The 27548-nt window shown below is 40.0% G+C and overlaps 1 protein-coding gene across 1 annotated transcript in view; it reads left to right on the top strand.

Annotated features, from left to right (window-relative positions):
* The window catches only part of RSRC1 (arginine and serine rich coiled-coil 1), a 368470-nt gene that overhangs the window by 68148 nt on the left and 272774 nt on the right, over positions 1–27548 (top strand). Inside the window, exon 5 of the mRNA XM_043493111.1 lies at positions 5495–5671. Coding sequence (XP_043349046.1) covers positions 5495–5671 — 177 coding nt within the window. The remainder of the gene's footprint in view (positions 1–5494; positions 5672–27548) is intronic.

Raw genomic sequence — 27548 nt, 5'->3', positions numbered from 1 at the left:
AAAACACCCCAATGGTTAGCTGCCTGCTGTGTCCTGCATAATATCTGTGAAGCATAAGAAGATAAGAACAGCCATACTGGGTCAGACCAAAGGTCCATCTAGTCCAGTATCCTGTCTTCCGACAGTGGCCAATGCCAGGTGCCCCAGAGGGAATGAACAGAACAGGTAATCATCAGGTGATGCACTCCCTGTCGCCCATTCCCAGTTTCTGGCAAACGGAGGCTAGGGACACCATCCCTGCCAATCCTGGCTAATAGCCATTGATAGACCTATCCTCCATGAATTTATCTAGTTCTTTTTTGAACCCTGTTATAGTCTTGGCCTTCACATCATCCTCTGGCAAGGAGTTCCACAGGTTGACTGTGTGTTGTGTGGAAAAAATACTTCCTTTTGTTTGTTTTAAACCTGCTGCTTATTAATTTTTATTTGGTGGCCCCAAGTTCTTGTGTTATGTGAAGGAGTAAATAACACTTCCTTATTTACTTTCTCCACACCAGTCATGATTTGATCGACCTCTATCTTATCCCCCCTTAATTGTCTCTTTTCCACGCTGAAAAGTCCCAGTCTTATTAATCTCTCATCATACGACAGCCGTTCCATGCCCCTAATAATTTTTGGTGCCTTTTCTGGACCTTTTCCAAGTCCAATGTATCTTTTTTGAGATGAGACCACATCTGCATACAGTATTCAAGTTGTGGATGTACCATAGATTTTAATAGTGGCAATATGATATTTTCTATCTTATTATCTATCCCTTTCTTAATGATTCACAACATTCTGTTCGCTTTTTTGACTGCCATTGCACATTGAGTTAATGTTTTCAGAGTACTATCCATAATGGCTCCAAGATCTTTTTCTTGAGTGGTAACAGCTAAATTTAGACCCCATCATTTTATATATATAGTTGGGATTATGTTTTCCAATGTGCATTACTTTGCATTTATCAGCATTGAATTTCATCTGCCATTTTGTTGCCCAGTTTTGAGAGATCCTTTTGTAGCTCTTCGCAGTCTGCCTGGGACTTAACTGTCTTGAGTAGTTTTGTATCATCTACAGATTTTGCAACCTCACTGTTTACCTCTTTTTCCAGATAATTTATGAATATGTTGAATAGGACTGGGCCCAGTCCAGACCCCTGGGAGACACCACTATTTTCATCTCTCCATTCTGAAAACTGACCGTTTATTCCTACCCTTTGTTTCCTATCTTTTAACCAATTACCAATCCCTGAGAAGACCTTCCTTCTTATCCCATGACTGCTTACTTTGCTTAAGAGCCTTTGGTGAGGGACCTTGTCAACGTCTTTCTGAAAATCTAAATACGCTATATCCACTGAATCCCCCTTGTCCACATGCTTGTTGACCCTCTCAAAGAATACTAGTAGATTGGTGAGGCGTGATTTCCCTTTACAAAAACCATGTTTACTCTTCCCCAACAAATTATGTTAATCTGTGTGTCTTACAGTTTTGTTCTTTACTATAGTTTCAACCAGTTTGCCCGGTACTGAAGTCAAGCTTACTGGCCTGTAATTATTGGGGTCACCTCTGGAGCCCTTTTTTAAAATTGGCATCACATTAGCTATCCTCCAGTCGTTTGGTACAGAAGCTGATTTAAATGATAAGTTGACAGACAACAGTTAGTAGTCCTGAAATTTCACATTTGAGTTCCTTCAGAACTCTTGGGTGTATTCACCCCAAGCAAAAGGGGAAAAGTTTCTGCCAGGGTGGAGGTGGAATGCCTGACGGCTGAATTTAAACAGCCAGATACAAGAGCTATTAGAAGAGCTCAATGCAGAGCTATACATCTTAGGGGGGCTTTGAAGGACCATTGTGATAGTGAACCTGAGTAGTGTGTGTTGCTGTAGTGTGCTCTACTTGGCCTTGCTTTTTTTGCAGCCTGGTATGAATCTTTTAGTAATTGCTGTGTTTGTAGGAATATAACATTGTCAATGCACCTATTAATATTGTCTGTGAATGATGTTATGGTGACAAAGTGAAGTAACAGGAAATTGGTGGGTGTTAGACCTGCTCACCACCAGACAGCAGTTGTTGTGAACTAATAAAGATAAATTTTGTTCCAAATAAATAGAATTTGATTCTGTAACATGAAGCAGGGAATTAAAAACCATTTAAAACATAATAAATTAATGGAATAGAACTTATGAAGGGGAAAGAACACTAATTTCCATTTCAGGAACACACATACCAACTGTGGCTTTCAAAGGTCAGTGAAGTTGTGATTGTCTTGAATGTTCCCCAGGGTGGAGTGGTAGGGGTAGTGCACTGACCCCGGATGCCCCATGGAATGTTGAGGGGAAGTATAAGGAGGTCCCAATATTGAGTTCTTTTTGGGCTGCAGAGAGAGATGAGATGGGTTTGTTGAACCTGCAGATCTACCAGAGTGTGCAGCATCTCTTTTGCTGTCTGAGAAGTACAAGCATCTCCTGCTGCTCATCCCTCTCCTTTTCCTGTTCCTGTCCCTCTCTCCACTCTGTCCTGCTCCTTGCTGTCTGCAAGGGTGATCTTCTAGGCCCTGCACTCATTATCTGATGCAGCACTGGCTTGCAGGATCTTCTGGAACATGTCATATACAGTCTTTTTTTTCTTTCTCCTTATCTATCTCAGTTGTTCTGCGGGTGTGGAGGGGGAGACCCTGAAGGCCACAATGGCAAAAGCTGTACCATTGTGAGGGTAATCGTGATGGAAATTTAAACTTAAGAAACTGAATTCACTCCCCTTGCTCCCCAATTGCTTCTATGTTCTCATTTCTGCTTGGGATTGATTGATCAGCCATGGTGACTGTGGCCCTCAGGGCGGTTGGGGAAATTAAGAGGGAATAGTTTGCTGGCATGATTATAGTTGTACAGGGCAATGGAACTGAATAATGGCACCATTTTCCACAGGCAGTTGTGATTTCAGCTGACATTTCACTCCTGAGGTTAACAGAGGCAGAGAGAGCAGAGCTCCTGCTGGCATCCCGATGCTGCCGGGTCCGTATGCTGCTAGCTTATGTAACGCTATGGTGCCTTCTGAATAATCGCTCAGGGGTGTGAGAAAGTGTCCTATAGTGGCTGAAGAAATAAGGCAGCCCTCCCCAGAAACTGTCTGCAGAGGATTGCAGAGTACCTCCATGACAGTGTCATCAAGATCTTTATGGAGGATTCATGGGAAATCTTGGTACCTGTAAAACAAAGTGCTCTGCATAGCCCTCTCATCTCTCAGTAGTTTTGTGTTTTTAGTGCCCCATTTGTGTACTGTGAAATTATCCCACAACATACTTTGTGTGTAATCAAGATAAAAGTAGAATTTCTGCAGAGCTTTCAAGAATTCCATGTGGGAATTGTGTTATAGTACTACCTTCCTGCGGAGAAGATTTCCATGAAGGTGACACATTTTTACTGTTGTCTTCATTGTAAACATCCTTTTGTTAGTCGTCTGCTTGCCTCACCCAGTGTGGGGGTCGGGGAATAAAAGCTGTATCAGTCAGACAATATGTGTGGCTCTTTCACTGGAACTGTAAAACTAAAACGGTAATAATCACAGAACTTAGTGAGTTACAAGAGGCATAGTAAATGAAGAAACAATAGCTTTTGTAAAGAAAACCTTTGTCAAAATTATTTAAATTGATTTTTCAGTTATTGTTTAAAAACTTAGTGTGACAATGTTAGTTTGCATTTTTAAACATTGGCTTTTTTTTCTTTTGCCACGTTTTGCCATTTAGATGTCTGTATGCCCGTAAGACTGGTACTTAAACATCTAACTGACTTAAATGGCAATTATTTGCACATATAAAATTGTCGGTACCAAGAACAGAGGCACCAGTTAAGTTGGGGCCGAAAAGGTGAGCCCTCTAGAAATAGAAATTGCTAGAGCATTTGATTCCTTGGCAGTTGTTTCGTGTGGTGGACCCCAAAAGGTAGAGGAATCCTTAGTCAAACAGGTAACATTTTCCATTAGATAAACCAATGAGTCAATTCAAACTGTACTGAACAAAGTACTGTGGAAGACATCTGTCTATGGCATGAACTAGGTGACGTGTCTCTTCCATGCTTAATTTCTATGACTCTGTGAAGGAGTTAGTTTTAGCATTACCTGTGATATTCATTAAGATCAAGATTACAGTCTCGAGTGAGAGTATCTTAAAGGCAATGATGTGTAAACCTGATGTCTTGGCTTTATCAGATCCCACTTTTGGTTGGCAGATTCTGAATATTTTTATCCTGTAAGTCAAGCCTTCTTTCTTTCTTCCCCAGTCAATTACATTGTGAGGGGACACTGCTACCTGCTATCCAATTCTGTTTATGATGATATAGCGGATACCCATTTTACAGGATAGAAAATATCCTTATAGCAATTCAGTATACTGTTGATGATTATTAGGTGGTAATGTGACCTTTGAATTAGTACTGATACTGTGACCCAGGACTGATAATAGGGGTAATTGTGCGGCTAGAGATGCCAACTTTTGGAAGAAGTGTAAATCTGAGATTCTGATCTCTTGTGGAAGTTGAAAGGATTCAATGGCAAGAATAGGTACGTTACTCCCAGTATACTGGCAATGAGGTGAAAGCAAACACAGAATATTATACTTAGTAACTAAGGGCATGGCTACACTGGAAACTTCAAAGCGCTGTCACAGGAGCGCTCCCACGGCAGCGCTTTGAAGTGCGAGTGTGGTCGCACTTGAGCGCTGGGAGAAAACTTTCCCAGTGCTCCTGGTAATCCACCTCCACGAGGGGATTAGCTCTGAGCGCTGGGAGCCTGTTTACATTAGCGCTTTAAAGTTCTCTAACTTGCTGCGCTCAGGGGGGTGATTTTTCACACCCCTGAGCCAGCAAGTTAGAGAAATTTAAAATGTAAGTGTAGCCAAGCCCCAAGACACTGTACCTGCAAGTAACTATACAAGTACCCTGGTGTAGAGTCACTGTTCAGATAGGGGCCTACGTTCGCAGGCTTTTCTTCAAAGTGTAGTTCTACTCTAAAAAAATTTATTCTGTCATCCCTCTGTGCTCAGCCTGGGCTCTCAGACACAAGACACAAAAATGGCTTTGTTGTTCTGGGACATCATCACCAGTAGTAAAGGCTGCCCTTTATTAACAAATTAAACTCTGTGACATGTGTGCAACCCTTTTAACATCAGTGGGTTTGCACAGGTGCAACTGATTGGAATGTAGGAAATCATTTGGATGTACAAGAAGGAATACATTTCAGCTCATTCTTGAGCACTGTATTGACCTTGCATTGTTATAATATTATGGAGCAGGTATGTTGAGTAAGATGGTCTCATGTTTTAACAGTCATTTTCAGTACAGAATCGTACTTTGTCAACAAGTGATTCCTTTTTAATTTCTCATTTGCATTGTCAGGCATGTTTTTTTTTTATTTTAATTGGGAGAAGATTATGGACAGAACAGCTGGACTGTATATGAGAAATTTGATGTGCAGTGTTAATTAAATTATCATTGTTAAGTTTGAATACTGTATGTTTTCCATAGGTCACGATCAAGACCGCATCAACGTTCCTATAGTCGAAGCAGTGAAAGATCTAGTCATAGAAGAACTCATAGCAGATCTCATGAAAGAGATCGGCGTAAAGGCAGAGATAAAGAAAAAATAAAAGAGAAGGAGAGGAGCAGAGGGAAAGAGAAAGAGTTGTATACCACAAAGCGTGGGTAAGTGTATTTACAAATCAAAATTCATTACTATGGTGAATAAAAACATAATCAATATTACTTTTTATTTATGTGGCCATCAACTTGCTAGGCAACATTTGTACTAAGTGAAGTGTACTTTTCCTTTTTAAATCCTCAAACCAAGTGGCTCTCATAAGGTATGGTCAATACCTTAATTTAGTAATCTTTCACTTTTCTCTCCATAGATTTGCAGGAACTTGAGAAATCAGTGTAGAGTAGAGATTAATTTTGCTATTTTAAATAAATATATGAAAGAAAAGGCTATAAAGTTTGAACTGAGATCATATCTACCATAACCCTCTGTTTGTAATCACTTATACTTCCCAATAAGTAGGTATTACATTTGATAAGTAATGGGAGAAGACAAACACTTGAGCTAACTTTGAAGTGCTGCTACTTTTTGTTCATTAACTCTGCTGGAACTCATTGTGTTGTTCTGCCTAGATGACAAGTTGCTCCCTTCCCAAATTTGGTTAGTTTTGGGAAAATAACTAAATAACTTGCTTTTGTCTGATGTTTATTCTGAGGCTGTAGTTCAGATATTTGTAATATAATAATATTATATAGTAATATAATAATAACCAGCTTGGTTATTTCTGCATAGCATGATTTGGTAAGTGCTTATACAAGCATGTGTAAGAATAATTCAGGTGGCACTGAAGAGGACAAGATTGTCACTGCAAAGAGGTGAGCAGTAGACAGACTGGTGATTTCTGGGAAATGGGTCCTTTAAACGAAATGTTTAGCTTCAGTAGGACAACTGAGTCCATCAATCTAAGGTTTAGATCTGCATAAAATTCTTTAACAAAATAACTTTTTGTCAATTTTGCAGTAATTCACAGGGAAGCTTATTTCTCTTTTTCTTGCTAACTAGGATATCAAAAGTCAAATTTTGGTATTCCACTTTTGGCCTGAAAAATCCACAGTGAAAATTATTTTAAGTGGCAAAGCTTTGGGGAGAATGGTCAACATTGTTCAAGACAATAAAACTACAATCAAATATAATTGTGTAATTTTTTTCTAATAAAAATGAGTAAAAATCTAGTTTGCTGTGTCATTCACGCTGTTTCCAAACATCCCATTTATTCCACCCCATTGAGGGGAGGAGCTATTTGAATCCCTCAAGCATTTTGCCAAAGCTGAACCTATCAACCTGAAATTTCTTGTATTCCTTTGCCAGAAGGAAAGTTTGGGAGTAAATGGACAAAGGTGTTCATAAGAAAGTTGGTTTGGGTTGGGGGTTGGAGGTCCTACCTCTTTTGCCTATGTCGATTCTTGTAATCCTGAGACTGTCAATCAGGGCAGCAAGCTGGGGTGACACTATTGCAACCACATCTTGTCCTTTGGCCATCAGTAGTTTATGATCATCAGTGCCATTGGCGAATGAGGAGGCCAGTTTATATAGTTTCTATAACAGCTACCCACAGCAAAGGTGTGGGATCATCAGCTCATCCTCACCCACTTTATGGACAAATTGTTGGACCGCAAGGGATCAAGGAAGTTGTCTTCCCTTTGTTCTCTCTCTGACCACCAAGCGCCAACCCAGACACAATGCGAGACCAATTTATGAGGGTGGCAGTATTGAAGCTTGAGTTCCATTACAGTAATATGGGCTGATGAGTTTCAATTGTAGTTTTGGTTATGGGGACGTGTGACAGACATTGGGTTAGAGGGGTCAGAATATTGTAATATATTATGGTTTATGTGGTGTTTTATCTATTTAAATAAAACAGAAGCCATAACAAATGGTCCAGTCATCATAAGTTGTTTTGTTTGGCATGATGTTTTAGTGGGTAAGACATGAAAATTTATCTTTTACAGGCATTAGATAACTAAACTGCCTATATTATGTCTTTTTTTAACTTTGTGAAGGAGACATGATCAGTTAGTGAGATACCTTCAATAAGAAAATATTACCTTTCCCCCACCCCCAGTGATAGTTCAGCTTGTTTCTTCTGTCTATTTCTGTGTTATGTGGTTATGAATTGCAAGAGAGCTTGACCCAAGGCAATTCGTTGAGTCAGATTGGCCCGGATTATAGAAAAAATTGAGAACCCTTGATTTGGATGCTATTAGAATGCAGATTTGGAAATTAATGAAAGAAAAGGTAAGTAGAATGGCTAAAACTACATCAATATCAGTACTTTCAATGTACATAGTTTTTTTGGATTGGTCATATGGGTAGGATGCAGAATTAAATGTAGATTATTAATGAATTATTGAAGTTTATTGTTAAAGTAACCTGCTATATATCAAATATTAAGGATGAAATTACTGATTTTTTAGAACAGATTGTATATCATTCCAAAAAATGTAAACAAATGTATAATTTTTTTAGAGCTGGATGCAACTAGTAGATTAAGGAAATGCATGCAAGCATTCCACTGGAGTCTATTGCATATATTAGATGCGTCTGAGTATTCTTGCAGAAGATATGGGACCCCTACTCGATCTTGCATTTGATCTCTTATGTAAATACATTTGATAGTGTTTATAATTTTAAAGTTTTTATTTCACTTGCGTAACTACTAACATGTTTATAGTGGTGAGTTTGGGTATGTTTAAGAAAATAAAAGTATTGAATAGATTGACTTGCTTTCCTAAAAGCACAGTATTTAAAAATTCTGGTGCCTGGCCGTAATCTACTTATATAAATGAAATAACTATTTACTTTTCCATTGTTTGGAAAAGTCCTTTATTTTGGCTAGCTTTGCATACACAAGTAAAGTAAAACAAACGAGCTACTCAATAGGATAATTTTCTAACATTTAAAAATGACTACAGTTTAAGGAGGAAAAAATAGAGGGAAAACTGATGAAGAGAAGGAAATACTGTTCTGTGTTGTAGGAAATTTTCATTATTGTTTTATTCACATTTTATATCTTCAGATACTTGCCTGCTCAGTTTCATCCGTGACTTGTGGTATAACTATATTATCAGTACTACCCCTGGCTGGGTCAATGAAATGCCCAATACGATTTACTAAATCAAATTTATTTTTGCTTTAAATAATCAAGACCTATCAATCAGGATTTTGTAGGTTTCAAGGGATGGCAATTTCTTAGGGCTTGTGTCCACTTACCGGTGTATTGATGCTGTGGTGATCAATCCACTGGGGGTCGATTTAGTGGGTCTAGTGAAGACCCACTAAATCAACTGCCGATCGCTCTCCCGTTGACTCCGGTACTCCACCGGAACAAGAAGCATAAGGTAAGTCAACGGGAGAATTTCTTCCATAGACCCAGTGCAGTGTAGACAGCGCAATAAGTCGACTTAAGGTACATAGACTCCAGCTCTGTTATTCATGTAGCTGGAGTTACATAACTTAGGTCGACTTAAACTCATAGTATAGACCTGCCCTTATTGTCCCTGCTTCATACTCCCAAACTTTAATTTAAAAAAGAAAAGGAGTACTTGTGGCACCTTTAGAGACTAACAAATTTATTTGAGCATAAGCTTTTGTGAGCTACAGCTCACTTCATCGGATGCATTCAGTGGAAAATACAGTGGGGAGATTTATATACACGCACAGAGAACATGAACAATGGTTTTTATCATACACACTGTAAGGAGAGTGATCACTTAAGATGAGCTATTACCAGCAGGAAGCGGGTGGGGAAGGAGGAAAACCTTTTGTGGTGATAATCAAGGTGGGCCATTTCCAGCAGTTAACAAGAATGTCAGAGGAACGGTGGGCTGTGGGGTTTGGGGGAGAAATAACATAGGGAAATAGTTTTTTACTTTGTGTAATGACCCATTGAGTCCCAGTCTCTCTTCAAGCCTAAGTTAATTGTATCCAGTTTGCAAATTAATTCCAATTCAGCAGTCTCTCGTTGGAGTCTGTTTTTGAAGCTTTTTTGTTGAAGGATAGCCACTCTCAGGTCTGTAATCGAGTGACCGGAGAGATTGAAGTGTTCTTCGACTGGGTTTTTGAATGTTATAATTCTTGACGTCTGATTTGTGTCCATTTATTCTTTTACATAGAGACTGTCCAGTTTGACCAATGTACATGGCATAGGGGCATTGCTGGCACATGATGGCATATATCACATTGGTAGAGGCGCAGGTGAACGAGCCTCTGATAGTGTGGCTGATGTGATTAGGCCCTATGATGGTGTCCCCTGAATAGATATGTGGACAGAGTTGGCAACGGGCTTTGTTGCAAGGCTAGGTTCCTGGGTTGGTGGTTCTGTTGTGTGGTGTGTGGTTGCTGGTGAGTATTTGCTTCAGGTTGGGGGGCTGTCTGTAAGCAAGGACTGGCCTGTCTCCCAAGATCTGTGAGAGTGATAGGTCGTCCTTCAGGACGGGTTGTAGATCCTTGATGATGCGTTGGAGAGGTTTTAGTTGGGGGTTGAAGGTGATGGCTAGTAGCGTTCTGTTATTTTCTTTGTTGGGCCTGTCCTGTAGTAGGTGACTTCTGGGTACTCTTCTGGCTCTGTCAATCTGCTTCTTCACTTCAGCAGGTGGGTATTGTACTTGTAAGAATGCATGATAGAGATCTTGTAGGTGTTTGTCTCTGTCTGAGGGGTTGGAGCAAATGTGGTTATATTGTAGAGCTTGGCTTTAGACAATGGATTGTGTGGTGTGATTTGGATGAAAGCCAGAGGCATGTAGGTAGGAATAGCGGTCAGTAGGTTTCCGATATAGGATGGTGTTTATGTGACCATTGCTTATTAGCACCGTAGTGTCCAGGAAGTGGATCTCTTGTGTGGACTGGTCCAAGCTGAGGTTGATGGTGGGATGGAAATTGTTGAAATCATGGTGGAATTCCTCAAGGGCTTCTTTTCCATGGGTCCAGATGATGAAGATGTCATCAATGTAGCGCAAGTAGAGTTAGGGGCATTAGGGGACGAGAGCCGAGGAAATGTTGTTCTAAGTCAGCCATAAAAATGTTGGCATACTGTGGGGCCATGTGGGTACCCATGGTAGTGCCGCTGATTTGAAGGTATACATTGTCCCCAAGTGTGAAATAGTTATGGGTGAGGACAAAGTCACAAAGTTCAGCCACCAGGTTAGCCGTGAAATTATCAGGGATACTGTTCCTGACGGCTTGTAATCCATCTTTGTGTGGAATGTTGGTGTAGAGGGCTTCTACATCCATAGTGGCTAGGATGGTGTTTTTAGGAAGATCACCGATGGATTGTAGTTTCCTCAGGAAGTCAGTGGTGTCTCGAAGATAGCTGGGAGTGCTGGTAGTGTAGAGCCTGAGGAGGGAGTCTACATAGCCAGACAATCCTGCTGTCAGGGTGCCAATGCCTGAGATGATGGGGCGTTCAGGATTTCCAGGTTTGTGGATCTTGGGTAGCAGATAGAATACCCCAGGTCGAGGTTCCAGGGGTGTGTCTGTGCGGATTTGTTCTTGTATTTTTTCAGGGAGTTTCTTGAGCAAATGGTGTAGTTTCTTTTGGTAAGCCTCAGTGGGATCAGAGGGTAATGGCTTGTAGAAAGTGGTGTTGGAGAGCTGCCTAGTAGCCTCTTGTTCATATTCTGACCTATTCACTTTAATTTGTGTCTCTGTTTAAACAAGATTAATGGAACCCCTAATCTGACCTACCTAGCTTTATTGAGCGTATTTTTCTTATCTGTCTTCAAGGTGAAGGAAACTGATCATGTATTGAATGTGTTCCATAAGGTATATTTTTGGTTCTGGATTTTTCCTGAAAGGTTAAATGGAAATTTGGAATGTAGCATCTTTGGTTGTGCACATGATCTCCTCTCATATTCATATATGTATTTCACAATTTCCTCCTTACTTCTAGGGTTTTGAATATGCCAGAAATTTACTGAAGGTGCTTTGTGATTATGCTCAAAACATGTGTGAAGTATCTATTGACTGTGTAAAATACTGGGTTAGCTATTCATATATATTTTTTCTTTGCACGAATGTACTTAGATTGCTGAAATAGTTTGTCCTTGGCTACACTTGTAGTTAAACTGATGCTGCACATTAGTTATCTGCTCCTGTTGCTCACCTCCATTGTTAGCAATTAGTAATTTTCGTAATGAAGACAAGGTTTTAGAGGTGCTTGCTCTCCTTCCAATGAGTCATTAAATTGAGATGTCTTCTGCCTGTTTCTGGTTCTTGTCCAGCTGCAAGTTAAAGATATCATGATGCTTCTGGAAAACTTGAGGGCTAGCTTTAGTCTTCTGGCCAGCATTCTCTCTTTCATTGCAAATAGGTTCTTGTGTCTCAAGCTGTGCATGACCCATCACTGAGCACATAATGGTTCCTGGACTCCTTGTAGCAAGCACATTATAAAGCACTTTGGACTGTATTAATGTGGTTTTATTAAAATACCTCCTAAATTTATAGACTATAATAAGGATCAATATAAGGTGACTTTGGAGGAAGTAGTCCCAAGTGCCTAAAATTTTCTGGAAGCAAATACTTTCTTTATCAGCCCATCTTCCTTTACATTTTGACTTATGTGTTAAACCACGTAAGTTATGCTAATCTGAAAAGAAATTATCATCTTTGTGACTTCTTTTTCCTGATCATGGTAATATTTTATATTATGTATGCTAATGAATAGAAACAGTTTGTGACATTAGTCCATTTTTCTGAGAGATCATATACTGTCTGGTGGTTTTTGTAACACAGATTTCATACTGTTTAACAATACTTAAAAGTAACAATAGACTACAAAATGAAGTTTACCCAAGATGCTCTTGTAATTCATCCTTCATATACCTTTTAAAGAAGGATAGGTTTGTCAGTTTAATCAAACAGTGATCAAAGAATATCTATACAGGGAATATGGATCTGAGAAGCTTTTGCCTTTTCCAGCTATTTGTCATTTTGAAGACATAGATTGCTATCAGCAACATGTTAATATTGTTTAGTAATGGCTTTGCAAACCAGCATACTTAAATGAACAAGGAAAGGATATACTACAAAGCTATTTGCATGACACAATGGCTGTTTAATGTGGATATCTGTAGAAAATTACTCCATCTGTTTCATGAGTTAAATCTAATTGAGTATAGTAGGTTAAGAAATAGTTTAATATAAGATGGCTACTCCTTGGGAAAAGATTTTAGCTGAATGATTATTTATCCATGGACTGTTATGGACCTTGTAAGTAGAGAATTTAGTAAAATTTCTGATTCTGATCCTTAAGATCATACCTAAAAGCAGAGGTAAAAATGCATATATATATAAAAATAAAATGTTTTATGTCCCTCTGATCCCAGTGTGCTCCAGGAAAATGAGATATTCAATAGCTTTGTTATTGGATGATGGATCTTCCTGAGGCCTTCCATATTTTCATCTTTTATTTTTCTGTGCTGGGTGGTGTGTTATTTTTGTTTTGTTTTTTGTTTTTTTGTTTTTGTTTTTGTCATGGTGGTGAGTATGAAAAACAAAGGTATTTGTTGGCCAAGGCTTTCAACTTTTTATCCCATGCTGATACATTGAACTTCCAGTAGGAGAGAGGAGATTGTCTTATGAGACAACAGCAGTGCATCGTCCTCTGGCATTCCCATTTGTTTTCCTTATAGCAGCATTGAAGCTCCATTACAGTTTTGTCCTCTCTTGTCAGAGGTTTCTGTGGTGAACACTAATACAGAAGTTTTTGTCTATTGGTGGTTTTGCAGATGCTTGTCAGTGTTGTCCATCATAAGATGGTGGTAACAGACCTTCTATGACTTTGTTGCTGTTTGTTCGCTAATATCTGTTATGAGTGGGTAATGGCATTAGGAGTTTTATCTTGGGTATATCTGTTCTTTGACATCAGTTGCTGGAAGATGTTATCTATTTTCCTTTTTGCTGGCATACTCTGCTATAAATAACAATGGTGGTGGTGTTTGTTTCAGCTTATTTAGAATTTTTAATTTTTTTTAATAAATAAAAAAAACTTCTATTGATTCCAAAGAGTGGAAGGGACCTGATAGGAGGTGCACAGAAGGGTCCCAATGTAAGTTGCAAATCCCACACACCAAAGCCAATTATTATATATAACATAATTATATATAATATATATTATATTGTCTACACAAGGACCAAAAGTGAAGTCAGTGTAGGTATGCCTCTAGGAGCTCTTACAGTGGGCTAGCAGCCGTGTCACCTCCATAGTTGAAACAGAAGCCTTGTGTACTATACTTGAAGACCAAGGACCAGGCATAGCTTTCAGTTTATATGAGTGTAAATTTGGAATAAACTCCAATGAAGGCAGTGAAGCTAGTGTAAATTTATATTGGTGTAACTGAGCTCATAATTGGTCTAAAAACTGTATCACTTGAAGATGGTGTAAAAGCTTCCAATGAAAATGTTTTGTTTTTTTATTTTAAGCTGGAATTATGAAGTACATGGGGCACATCCTCAGTCGTGAATTGTCATTGCTCCATCAATGTCATTGGAACAAAGCAAGGGCCAGCACCACTTCAGTCATCCTATGCAGGCAGTTTTAGTTGAGGTATCTGAGCTGAGGATTTATTCTTGAAAGGCTTGGACCCTTTGAACCAAGGAACCCAAGGAGGGGGTATCTAAGGAGGTAACAATTTCGTCTGCTGTTATAGCAACATCTGTAGTTTCTGAAGGAAGACAACACTTTTGAAAGGCACTCATGCTTTCTCGCCAGTTGTTCTGGAGAAGCATTACCTTGACTCCTTCCCACCTGGGAGTATATGAGTGATGTCTAGGAATAAAGTTCTTTCCTCTATTCCAATCAAGTTTGTGGGAGATCTGGTATTGGTAGCTGTATCTGTAGAAATGCACATTTATTTTTATCTGTGTGACTGGTTGGTGGAAACAATATAAGATGAATATTCTTGAATTAGGAGTGGCTTATCGTGCCTTGAAATTATTCCTAGCTCACATAAAATGTAGAGCAATGCAAATTCCAAAAGGCATCATGGTTGCAATGTTCTATAATATTAATAATATATTAATAAACAAAAAGGTTAGCCATCTCCAGAATTGACAGAAATTGATTAGTGTTAGGTGAGAAACTTTTGCCAAAGCGATGATGGCAGCACACGCATGCCAGAAGAGGCTATCATTGCAATGTATGAATGCCTGGCTAATCCTTTTCCTTCTAGTTAAAAGTAGAAACCTGAGACATCAACAGTTTTTCATTTATTACCATTCCTTGGTCTAAAATAATTGTTTGAGCCGTGTTCTGTCTTCTTTCCTAGAGATTTTTTTTGTCAGGAATACTATCAAAAAATCAATAAATGGCATGACCATTTCTGAGTAACTTCATTGCAGTCAATTCCAAAGTAAATCCATATCTGCTTGGCCTTGTGGCCTTTTCTCTTGATCTAGTCTCAGACCAGCTTTCACACCATATTCTCTGGTTTATTTAAAAAAAAAAAAAAAAAAGTGTCCTGTAGTTATGGTCCACGGCTGCAGTAGTGTTTTGGTTCATTATTTTGATAAACTATATACTAGAACCTGACTAACCTTATAATTAGAATAGAAATGGCTTTCTCCCCACTTCTCATGAGATTTAATAAAAGTTCTCTAGTGAGATCTGTTACTAAGCCTCTATTATTTTTATAGAACTTACTACAGTATATTTACTAATACTTTATGAAGCGTTATAAATAAAACTATAATGTACAAAATAAGGAACTAAGTACAGTTTGTATTGTATTATCTTTTTTGTTAACTTTCCTAAAATTTGTAATTTGCAGTGGACTTCCAGTCACTAGTTCATAGTAATGAGGTTCTATTCTAGTGCAAGATTTTTGTTTTGTGTGTTTGTTTTTGTAAGAGTCAAATTGTTGGTTTTCAAAGGTTATCTAGCCTTAAATTTGGACTCCCCACTTCCCATCTTTCCTGTGGTAGTGATGGGTTCCGCATCCACACACTGAATGTTAAACTCAAGCTCTACAGACCAAACCTCTTTGGTGTAAAAAGTGATTGATAATGACCATAATACATACCATGATTGGAAATATCACCTTGAATAAATATGATACAGTGACAATATTTTTCAGAAAGCCTGTTTTTGTGAGTGAAAGTTCTAGAAATTAGAATGGTGAGGCAGGCTGTGTCCTTTCTAGTGGCTCATCAAGAACAGGACTGCAGTAGTTAACTCAGGCTATTTCTCAGTTTTGTCATAGTGTATTTGAATATATGTGGGAAAATTAGCAGCAGTCCCTCTAGAAGTAAAATCATATCTTTTTGGATCAAAACCTCCCCGATCTCCTAGAACAAAAGTGAATCGCAAGGTTTGTCTAAATGAGGACATTAATGGAAAATATGCTAGATTGTGAATTTAGAGCACAATAGCTGTTCCTCACTTAATTCCTGTATGGACAGACGTATTCTACATTAAGAATGCCTTTGTGCAGTTTAGCTTAATCCACTTTGGAAATGGATTAAACTAAGCCACACAAAGGCGTTCTTAATGCAGAATAAGAATCTCTACATCGGAAACTAGTGCAGAATAGCTATTCCACAACTTCCTGTTTCCAACTTTCCTTTCCTAAGGATTAGTTTGAGCAAAAAAGACTTTTTCCGAATTTAAATATAATGTGTCTTAGTGTGATGTGACATGACTTCCAGTTCTATTAAAGCGCAAATTGAGGACTAGATCAGAGTGGCATATGAAACTTGTCATAAAGAGCCTCTAGGCTTTGTTAAAATGGCCACAATTCATTGAGATAGATGAGACTTTATTTCCTGACTGTGAATATGGTATACTACCTGGGCCTTACGTAGCATACTTTTTTATCACACTCCACAAGGTGGACCTGACAGTTGCAAATCACGTCTTGCCGGCTGCTATGAAAGATTAGTTGCTAATGGATTTCTTGTATTGTATGTTCAAATCTGGTATTTGGACCAGAAATTTTTGCACAGCTGGTGTCTTCAAAGGTAAAAGTTTGCTAAATGAATTATTTTGCAGTCCTGATTTATTTAAATAAAACATAAGTTAAAATTATAACACATTTTCACACACTCCTTTTGTTAACTTACCTAAACATGTATGTTGTTGCTGTACAATGTGCATGCTAATGAATATTTGACAATAAAACTCTTATTAACTTAAAATACTTCTATCCTTGCATAATTTTTAATACAGGAATTTTCTGCCATTCAGTATGCTTATATGTTCAAATTGAATCAGAAAGAAGGTATGCTAAAATGTTAATCAATGTCTTTCACTGAAAGCTGTTCATGTTTGTCTGATTTTTCTGAAAAGCTGAGATTACCAGGTGTGTATCATTTTAGTTTGTCACAATAATACTACTTTGTGACAAAGGGCAAAAATATGACTCAGTTAATAGCAGGACTCCAAATTGACGGTAAAGAATTTAACATGTAAACTGTGAAAAAGTCCTCCCTATCAAGGAAAACTGTTCCTACTAATGTCTGAATCAACAGTTTATTCTGGCTGTATGTAGAACTAGTTCTTCTGAGAAAATATCTTCTATTATATGAGAAAAGCATAAGTATTATATTTTTAATACTGCAATCATGACAGCCTTTTTTAAAAAAAATCAAATGTTCAGAACTTTTAGAGAAATACACTACTTAAATTAGGAGTCTAAGAAAGTATACTAATACTGTGGCATCAGTTAAGCATAAAACGCCATTTAAAGGAAAAACTATATTAAACTATATTGATATGAAAGTATCAGTACATTTCCTCTTTAGTGGCACTTTGAAAGATCATATGAGTTTAAAAGTTTGCTTTTGAAATATTTCCATTCACTTTTGGTTTTAGTCATCCTTTTAGTAATTTCTCAAGAATTGGTCAAGAGTTTATGTATTTGGTACATTTTTTCAGTTGTAATTGGCCAAAACATTTACAGTTTCTTTTTCCATATTCAATCCTGGCTGTGATCCAATGGTGGCTGTTGACTACTTATGTAATAAATGCCTATTGATAAGCTTTACCGTGCTTGGCAGAAGACGCTAGAAGTAAATTAGAATTATTGGACTTTTCAGAGTTTGACAGCAGTCATACACTCTTGTAACTTGTCATCTTTCTTTACCTCTTACTACTTTATGCAGCAGGAAGTAATTTATGCTAATTTTCTCTCATTTGCATATAGGTTATAGAGTTCTGTGGTGCAAAGCATGCTCAGAACTCCTTTTAAGTGTCTGTTTAGATCAAAGCAGGACTGTGTGATAGCTGTTGTCTGACACCAAGCTGTGTGGTGTTGTTTTCATTAAACATTTATCATACTTTCAATGTGACAGCAGGCAACTTTGTGCTTGGGTAACATGTTTTCATGCAAAATTTATTGAAAAAGACAAGACGTTGTAAAGAGATATTGTTGCCTTTCACCAGTAGCGAAGGGTAAATGTTTGATCGAAAAGTATACCTTTAACACAATTCAGTGGAGTTATACTGAAGAAGTATGAAACACTCTTTGCTTTGTTATAAGCAAACTAAATATATTTAATGCTCGCATTTATTTTGGGAAATTTTATTTTAATAGTTTACATGTTCTGATTTTGACATGTCTAATTTTCCCCAGCTACTAATTTGTGCCATTGGACGGTTGTATTACCATAACAATATAGTTACACTTTGTAAATAAAACACTGATTAATATTTATATTAGTAAATATTATACTGAGCTTTCAATTTGCAATGTCATTTAAAAATGCATAAATCAATGTACATTTTAAAATCTGAGATTCAGTTTACGTTGCAGAAATTAGGAATTACCTCCCTATAAAATGAAGTTTATTTTGTCAATATTTTAGCAAGGCTTGCACCACAAAATGTATGAATTTTGAGAAAAGCATGAAGATTAAGATAGAATATTTAATAATTATGGATCAGAATGCTGTTAGTTAAATCAAACAATATTTTGTTGCTTCCAGTGCTGAAATTTAAATAACATTCAGCCCTGTCATTATAAACCTGATTTTTGAGCATGAAAGTAGAGGGTTTTTTTGTTCTTTTTTTAAAAAAAGAAAAGGGGGGGAACCCTCTTGGAGGGGGGAAAAATCTATTTGATCATTTGATTTATACCAATGAATTTAAAGAAGTTTACCAGTATGACACATCAAACAGATTTGGTTTAGCAAGCAGTTAATTCATGTTATTGTTTAGTCACTTTCAGCATTTCAAACTAAGGCCAAGATATTCTACTTCAAAAAGGGACCATTGTGCATGCATAACAAATTCCCTTGAATAAATGTTCATGAAGATTTTTACTCAGAATATTCTGTAATCTTAATTTTGTAATCATGTCGTATGCTAGAATATTTTACCGTATTCTGTAAATAATGCATATTTAAGGCCTAATTGTAGCTGCTGCTTCATGAGTACACTGCAGGAGAGAAGGCTTTGTGACTGCTTTCTTCAACAAGTCACCCAGCAGGCTACCATAATACTGCAGACAATGCTTCCTTGAGCATAAGGAGTAAAGACTAGCTAGTTACCTCTAGAGGTGGCATAAATGAATGGGTTAAGGGTAAAGTCCAAGACCTCTCCCCATGAAGCGGTTAGCATCTGGAGGCTGGCATTGGGTAGAGTGTATGCCACACTTTTTAAACAGATGCAAAAAGTGTACCTTTGAGTGACAAATGTACTTTTAATCTGCTCTCTTCAAACCACTCCCCAAAATACTCCTGGAGGCCATTATGCCTGCCTCTGCCTTTCTCAGACATATTGCCTCCAGGTACTGCCAGTTGGGTTCTCTCCCCCACCCAGAGCATCTCTGGCTTTTGTTGAGCCCCTTAGAAAAGAAAAGATTATGTAAATATCAAATGGCGCACAATGTCTCTAAACAAATACCTTGGGTGAATAGGTTGATTAATAGTTAGATCTGTTCTACATTTACTCAAAAGGGCTCTAAAGGTCCAACTAGAATTTTAGATAAAGGAAACAAACTAATTTTTTTTGCTTCCCCCTCAGCCCCCATCAAAGTAAATGTGTGGGGTTTTGTTTTGTTTTTTTAAGCAAGCTTTGTGGAAGGAATATTAGGGAATAAGTAGACTGGTTTCAAATTTAAAAATGTGGCTTTTTTGTTACATAGTAACAACAATATTTAATCTGAAAAATTGGTCTCTTTGCAAACAGAGTATATGAGTTAACTAACTTACTCCACTTTGAGAGTGGAGGTATATTATAGCGGTTTCATTTTAATTGTTTTGTTTTAGGAGGTGTGACAAAGTTCCACCTCTACCTTGGTGGGTCTTGTGCTTATTAGCAGATTTGCTCACCTTGGAGCTTCACAGCAGCCCTCAGTTTGGCCGTTTTTCGTGAACCCACAGTCCAGGTCAACACCTCCTGTGTCTGATCAGGAGTTGGGAGGTTTGGGGGGAACCCGGGTTCGCCCGCCCGCTACTCCGGGTTCCAGCCCAGGGTCCTGTGGAATGCAGCTGTCTAGAGTGCCTCCTGGAAAAGCTGTGCGACAGCTACAACTCCCTGGGCTACTTCCCGGTAGCCTCCTCCCAACACCTTCTTTATCCTCACCATAGGACCTTCCTCCTGGTGTCTGACAATGTTTGTACTCCTCAGTTCTCTAACAGTCCACATTCTCACTCTCAGCTCCTAGTGCCTCTTGCTCCCAGCTCCTTACATGCGCACCACAAACTGAAGTGAGCTCCTTTTTTAAACCCAGGTGCCCTGATTAGCCTTCCTTAATTGATTCTAGCAGTTTCTTGATTGGCTGCAGGTGTTGTAATTAGTCTGTCAGTCTTAATTGTCCCCAGAAGGTTCCTGATTGTTCTGGAACCTTCCCTGTTACCTTACCCAGCGAAAAGGAACCTACTTAACCTGGGCTTAATATATCTGCCTTCTGTCACTCTCCTGTAGCCATCTGGCCTGACCCTGTCACACAGGCTATTTTTAAATGTTGTTGGAAGGCCAATTGAGATGAAGGCCTGGTCTGCACTAGGAAATTAGCTCAGTATAACTATGTTGCTCAGGGGTGTGAAAAATCCATTCCCCTGAGTGACATAGTTATACTGACCTAACCCCTGTGTAGACATCACTAGATCAACAGGAGAGTTCTCTCATCAGCCTCGTTGCTGTCTCTCAAGGAGGTGGCGTACCTACACTGATAGGAGAAGCCCTCCCAGCAGCATACGTAGGGGCCGCACTGAAGCGCTACAGGCACAGCTGCAGTGATGCCTCTGTTGTGATTTGTATAGATGTGCCCTAAGATACTGAAGCAAAGTCTTGAATCATAAGAAAAATTTCAAGAAATAAAGTGGTATACGTTGAGTATATATTTAAGTACTACCCCATTTCGTTTCTCATAATTATGTGATAGAGAAGCCTTTTGGAAGATGATCAGTATTCCCTGTCTATCCAAATGTAAGAAAATTGCATGTCCTTAAATGGTTTAAATATTTTTCTGGTTTAGAGTGCTGATGTTGCTCCTATTGTTTTTCTTTAATCCATTCTTCTGTAGAAACATCCTAGCACATAATGTACTGGTGATATTGATATCATTACTGATGAGCACTGAAATCACAGTTACTGTTCCCTATGGCTTTTTTAATATCTACTGCACTTTTGTTTAGTACTGGGTGGGATATTGTACTGATGATAATGGTGCCATTCTTAAGGACCATTAAACTTGAGTCCTTTCTGTTACTTTCTCATGAATGTTTTTGGAAAGTACAGAGCCTCCAGTATTTTCAAAAATAATTTGGTGGGTTGGTACAACCCCAGTTTCTGGGGCAAATATTTCCTTGCTCACTAAAAGAGGTTCTTCGTGTCCAAGGCTTTGTCTTTGAGTGATTGTCCATGTGTGCATTCCACTGATGGTGCACATGCGCCACGGGCTAGAGATCAATGTCTTTTTGGCCAGCAATACCTGTAGAATGGGCATGCTCTCTTCAGTCCTCAGCTCTACTGCAAGGGTATACAAAGGCAAGGTGTGCCATTTGCCATTCAATTCTTCTCATCGCCTCACAGCTTTGAGGTGGAGTCTGAGAGACCACAGCCCTTCCTTACAGCTTTAGCTAATAGTTTTAGTGTTAATGTAATTAGTAATTTTAATAGTTCTGTTGCTTTTTATGACCATTTGTTTTTAGAACATGCCTGTTCGGTACAGTATCATCCAGTTTACCTGTGTTTAAAAGCTGCCTCTTGTGAGGGAGTTATCTGAGCTTCAGACAGACACTTGAAGTGCCTCTATCTGAGAGAATTGCACTGTGATGCTAGCAGACAAGGTGTCAGCTCTTGTCCAGGCTTTAGGCCTCAGCCAGGCACTGACAAATTCATTGCAGGAAACCAATCTGTTTCCGCTGTCTTAGTATTGTTGAGATGATTATTGGACTTGTAAGAATGTGCTTAGTGTTTAGACTTTATGAAATGCTTGTGAGTTGTTGCATGCATTAATCTCACTTATAATGGCTTTATCTTATGCTGTAAGGCAATATTTAAGTTTTTGCTTTGTAAATGTAAAAAAAAAAAAAAAAAGCCTGCTCTGAAACCATGCACCCAGTCAGGAGAGATCGTCTCCTGCCCATCAAGAAGACCTATTAAAACTAAATGGGCCATGGTGGGACATCACAATACAAAGACTTGGTTAATTGCTTCCTTTGGCCCATAAAGAGACTATGTGCAAAAGGTCTCATCCCAGCAGCTTGAATTCTGGAAGAAGGAAATAAAATTTTCTTGTCAGCTATTTTTTCCTTTTTTTCTGTTTGGATTCTCATAGGACCAAAGCAGAAGCAGAGATCTCCAGGGTCAATCTGGGTTAGCCCTAAAAGACATTCGGAACTGACAGAGTTCTACATCTGTTATCTTTTGAACCATAGGCTGTAACTCATTTGTGTACATATGTTTTGCCTGCTTTACCTTTAAAATAAAGCTCATTTTTTTCTTAGTTAATAAATGTTTAGATAGTTTACTCTAGGAGTGGCTACAAGTGTTGTTTTTGGTTTGTCATTTAAGGAACAAATTGACCTTTGGTAAGTGCCTGTCTCTTGGGACTGGGAGCAACCTGAATATTTTGTGATCTTTGGTGTATAGCAACCATCTGTCACTAAGTCCAGCCTGCCTGGACTTGCCCATGAGAACTGTCTGAGACTCCATGGTAAGACTGCTATAATGCTTTAGGAGTTGTTACTGGGTTGGTGAATCCAATTGTAGAACATACAACCAGTTTGGTGTCTCTGCCCTGCTTCTTGATAGTCTGCCCTGAGGTTGGCACTCACAATTGTGAGCTACTCCAGACAGTATGACACACACATTCCCAGTAAGTATGTGATTTTTAAAGTCCTTCAGCTCCCAAGCTAGAAACGACAGGAAGATCTGTCTTCAGGTCTTCCTAAAGACCAAGTCAATGAGACCCACTTCTAAACTAAGCTCACTACACTCCCCCAATACAGGGACCATCCAAGCCAAAGAATGGAGTGTGATCTCTTTGCCTTTGAGAGACCTGATTCGAATTGTGACTACAATGATCATGTAATGCTCAGACACACATCCAGGAGCTAGATGTCCAGGAGCAGGTCACCCACTGGAGTTTCCTGTAAGGGAAAAATCTCCCTGTAGCACTGAATGTTGTTTGAGATTTTGTGGCCCGGAATGATTCCTGCTGAAGTTCAGTCTTGAGCTGGTTCCAACCGTATGGCATTGGAGCACCCAGTAGTGAAAACAGGAACCTCAGGAAAGAGTACAGCACTGACCCCAGCACAGTCTACCCCAGGGACCCTGGCACTGATTCTTTCATCACTGGAACCAAGCCATTTGGGAAAGTGCACCATCATTGTGGTGGAAATTGCTGTACCACTAAGACAAAACCCAGTTCCCATGTATCTGTCCACTCTCCTCCTCTCGGCACCAGTGGACCTGCAGATTCACTTGGAACCGCAATCTCCCCTATTATTGGCTTCAGCACTACCATTGGCACTGACCGTCTGGCAGCAGGGCATCACTGGCCCCTAACATTCTGAGAGCTACGTCACTACCCCCATCGGATCTGAGCTATGCATTCTCCTTGGATTCATCTTTAGAATTGGAAGGTGAAGAAAATCCACTCCAGCAACATACTTACTTACTCATCAAAACGGCCATCATAACCCTCCATGTTTTATAGAGGATCCAGACATTCCTCACAGGAAAGATATTGGGGGACACAGAGTCTGGGCTCATAGTTCCCTGCCACCAGACTGTTATGGACAAATGCTCATGTGGCCTTGACAGGGACCCTTATTGGCTCAGAGTAACTTCAGCTCCAGGGAGCAACTGCATCCCCAGAGGGCTGTTGCTCCACAGCACTGCATATTCAGGGGTCCCAATAGACTGTCCTAGTTCCTACATGACAGCAAGCAGAGGAAGAAGAGCAAGCATGAAGAGGTGGCACTAATAACCCTTTCCTCATTATCCCTTGATGATCTGTAGTGCCATTCGTGGCCCGACAAATGGACAACTGTAAGTTTCAAATATCTATAAAAAAGAATGGCTGAAGCCCTCCAAATCCCGTTTGAGGAGATGCAAGAGCAGACACATAAATTGGTAGACATACTTCAAGCTTCTTCAGTAGGGAAGATGGCCCCTCCCAGTTAACAAGGCCATCATGGATCCAGCCAGAGCCTTCTGACAGACACCTGCTTTGGCACTACCTACATCTTACAGAGCACATTAAAAACTATCAGGTGCCTCCTAAGGATGGAGAATTTTTTTATATACGGTCTACCTCAACTTCCTTTGTAGTCACTGTGACAAATGAAAAGGAAAAACAATTCAGATCCACACTAAATGAAAAAGACCCAGAGATCAGATTTATTTGGCTGGAAAGCCTATTCCTCAGTAATCCTACATTAGCCAGATCTAACTTCTGCATTTATGAGAGACTGCTTGCTTTTGCAGGCAGCCTCCCCAAAGACACTTGCGAGTACTCTGTTGCTAGTTAGGGCCAGCTTGCAGCCAGAACAAGTGTCCAAGCAGTGCTGGATGCAGAGGATAGGACTACAAGATCAATTATAATGGTGGTTGTCATGTCAGGCATTGTGGCTTCGGAGATTAGGTTTCCTCTTGTGAAGTCCAAATGATGGTGGAGGATTTGCCATTTTCAGAAGCCGAATTTTCATGTCTAAAACTGGCGAGGCCATCCACAGTCTGAGGGACTCATGAGCCACCTTCTGTTCCTTTTGGGATCTATACACTAGCTCCTAAGAGGAGGAAGCAAATGAAACGGTAGTATTCCTCACTGAGACCTATCCAGCTGCACTCTCACCACTAAAGAATCCAGAACCACCCAGGAAATGACAGCATTTCCACAGGAGAAGACAACCACTGCTTGATCAAAAACTTTTTAATCTTTCCAGTCCTAGATGCACTTATTTTAATGGAATAGCCAAGAGATGTCCTACATCCTACTCCAGAAATCGATGACCTCCCCATCATAAATTTGTTAGCTCACTTAGGCATATTTGGTCTCTTATCACCACCAACCAATGGGCCAGGGACACAATAACATATGGCAGGTTTCAGAGTAGCAGCCGTGTTAGCCTGTATTCGCAAAAAGAAAAGGAGTACTTGTGGCACCTTAGAGACTAACAAATGTATTTGAGCATAAGCTTTCATGAGCTACAGCTCACTTCATCGGATGCATTCAGTGGAAAATACAGTGGGGAGATTTATATACACAGAGAACATGAAACAATGGGTGTTACCATACACACGGTAAGGAGAGTGATCACTACAAAAGGTCTCCCCTCCCCCGCACATGCTCTCCTGCTGGTAATAGCTCACCTTACCTGATCACTCTCGTTACAGTGTGTATGGTAACACCCATTGTTTCATGTTCTCTGTGTATATAAATCTCTCCACTGTATTCAGTGAGGAGACAACCCACTCCGAATCCTTCAGATGAGGGAGGTCATTGGAGCCTCAGCAGGGACCAGGTTAACAGGGCTGGGGGCTGATGGCAGCTCTGCTGCAGGTGGAATGGATTACAGTAGGAAGGATGACCAGCAGTGGATGAGTTATTGCTGTGTAGTTTCCAGATTTGTTACTTAAGGCCATGTCTACACTATGAAATTAGGTTGAATTTCTATAATTTGGTTTTGTAGAAAGCATTTTTATACAATTGATTGTGTATGTTCCCACACAAATGCTCTAAGTGCATTTAGTCGGCAGTGTGCGTCCACAGTACTGAGGCAACCATTGACTTCTGGAGCATTGCACTGTGGGTAGCTATCCCACAGTTTCCGCCACCCATTTGAATTCTGGGTAGAAATCCCAATGCCTGATGGGGCAAAAACATTGTCGTGGGTGATTCTGGGTACATATCGTCAAGCCTCCCTTCCCTCCCTCCCTCCAAGCAAAGGCAGACAATCGTTTTGTGCCTTTTTCCTGGGTTACCCGAGCAGACGCCATACCACGGCAAGCATGGAGCCAGCTCAGCTAACCGCCACCGTATGTCTCCTGGGTGCTGGCAGACACGGTACTACATTGCTACATAGCAGCCGCTCATTTCCTTTTGGCAGCAGACAGTGCAGTATGTATGACTGGTAGCCATCATCAACGTACTCCAGGGTGCTCTTTTAACCAACCTCAATGAGGTCAAGGGTGCCTGGGGAAACATGGGAGTGACTCAGCCAGGTCATTACCCTTTTAAGTTTAGTCTCATGGCTATTCAGTCCTGCCGGCAGTCTTACTGCACCATCTTTTAATGAGCAGCCAGGAGTCGACGATGGCCAGCAGTCATACTGCACAATCTGCTGCCAACAAGATCTATAAAGATAGATGAAGTGGATCAAAACAAGAAATAGACCAGATTTGTGTTGTATTCATTTTCTCCTTCCTTCCTCCATCCCTCCGTGAAATCAATGGCCTGCTAAAACCAGGGTTTTGAGTTCTATCCTTGAGGGGGCCATTCTGTTTCTCCTTGATGCAAAGCCACCCCCTTCGTTGATTTTAATTCCCTGTAAGCCATGTTGTCAGTTGCCCCTCCCTCCGTCAGAGCAACGGCAGACAATGGTTTCGCGCCCTTTTCCCTGGATTGCCCGAGCAGACGCCATAGCACAGCAAGCATGGAGCCTGTTCAGCTCACCGCAGCAGTTATGACCATTGTGAACACTTTGCACGCTATCGTGCAGTTTATGCAGAACCAGCACCCGAGAAAGCAGGCAAGGAGACGATGGCAATGCGGTGATGAGGACATGAAAACAGAATTCTTTAAAACCGTGGTCCCCAGCAATTTGGAGATCATGGTGTTACTGGAGCAGGCTCATGCCATGGAACGCTGATTTTGGGCCTAGGAAACAAGCACAGAGTTGTGGGACCGCATAGTGTTGCAGGTTTGGGACAATTCCCAGTGGCTCTGAAACTTTCGCATGCGTAAGGGTACTTTTATGGAACTTTGTGACTTGCTTTCCCCTGCCCTGAAGTGCAAGAATTCCAAGATGAGAGCAGCCCTCGCAGTTCTCAACTGAGTGGCAATAGCCCTGTAGAAGCTTGCAATGCCAGACAGCTACCGGTCAGTTGGTAATCAATTTGGAGTGGGCAAATCTACTGTGGGGGTTGCTGTGATGCAAGTAGCCAACATAATCATTGAGCTGCTGCTATCAAAGTTAGTGACTCTGGGAAACGTGCAGGTCATACTAGATGGCGCTGCTGAAATGGGATTCTCTAACTGTGGTGGGGCTATAGACAGAACGCATATCCCTATCTTGGGACTGGACCACCAGGGCAGCCAGTACATAAACCACAAGGGGTACTTTTAAATGGTGCTGCAAACTCTGGTGGATCACAAGGGTCATTTCACCAACATCCCAACGCGGGATGTCCGGGAAAGGTTCATGACGCTTGCGTCTTCAGGAACTCTGGTCTGTTTAAACAGCTGCATGAAGGGATTTACTTCCCAGACCAGAAAATAACTGTTGGGGATGTTGAAATGCCTATAGTTATCTTTGGGGACCCAGCCTACCCCTTAATGCCATGGCTCATGAAGCCGTACACTTGCACCCTGGACA

Source organism: Dermochelys coriacea, chromosome 9 (genome assembly GCF_009764565.3).
Source record: "Dermochelys coriacea isolate rDerCor1 chromosome 9, rDerCor1.pri.v4, whole genome shotgun sequence".
Lineage (NCBI taxonomy): Eukaryota > Metazoa > Chordata > Testudines > Dermochelyidae > Dermochelys > Dermochelys coriacea.
Note: the sequence above shows the minus strand (reverse complement) of the source record. Positions and strands in the feature narration are given on the sequence as shown.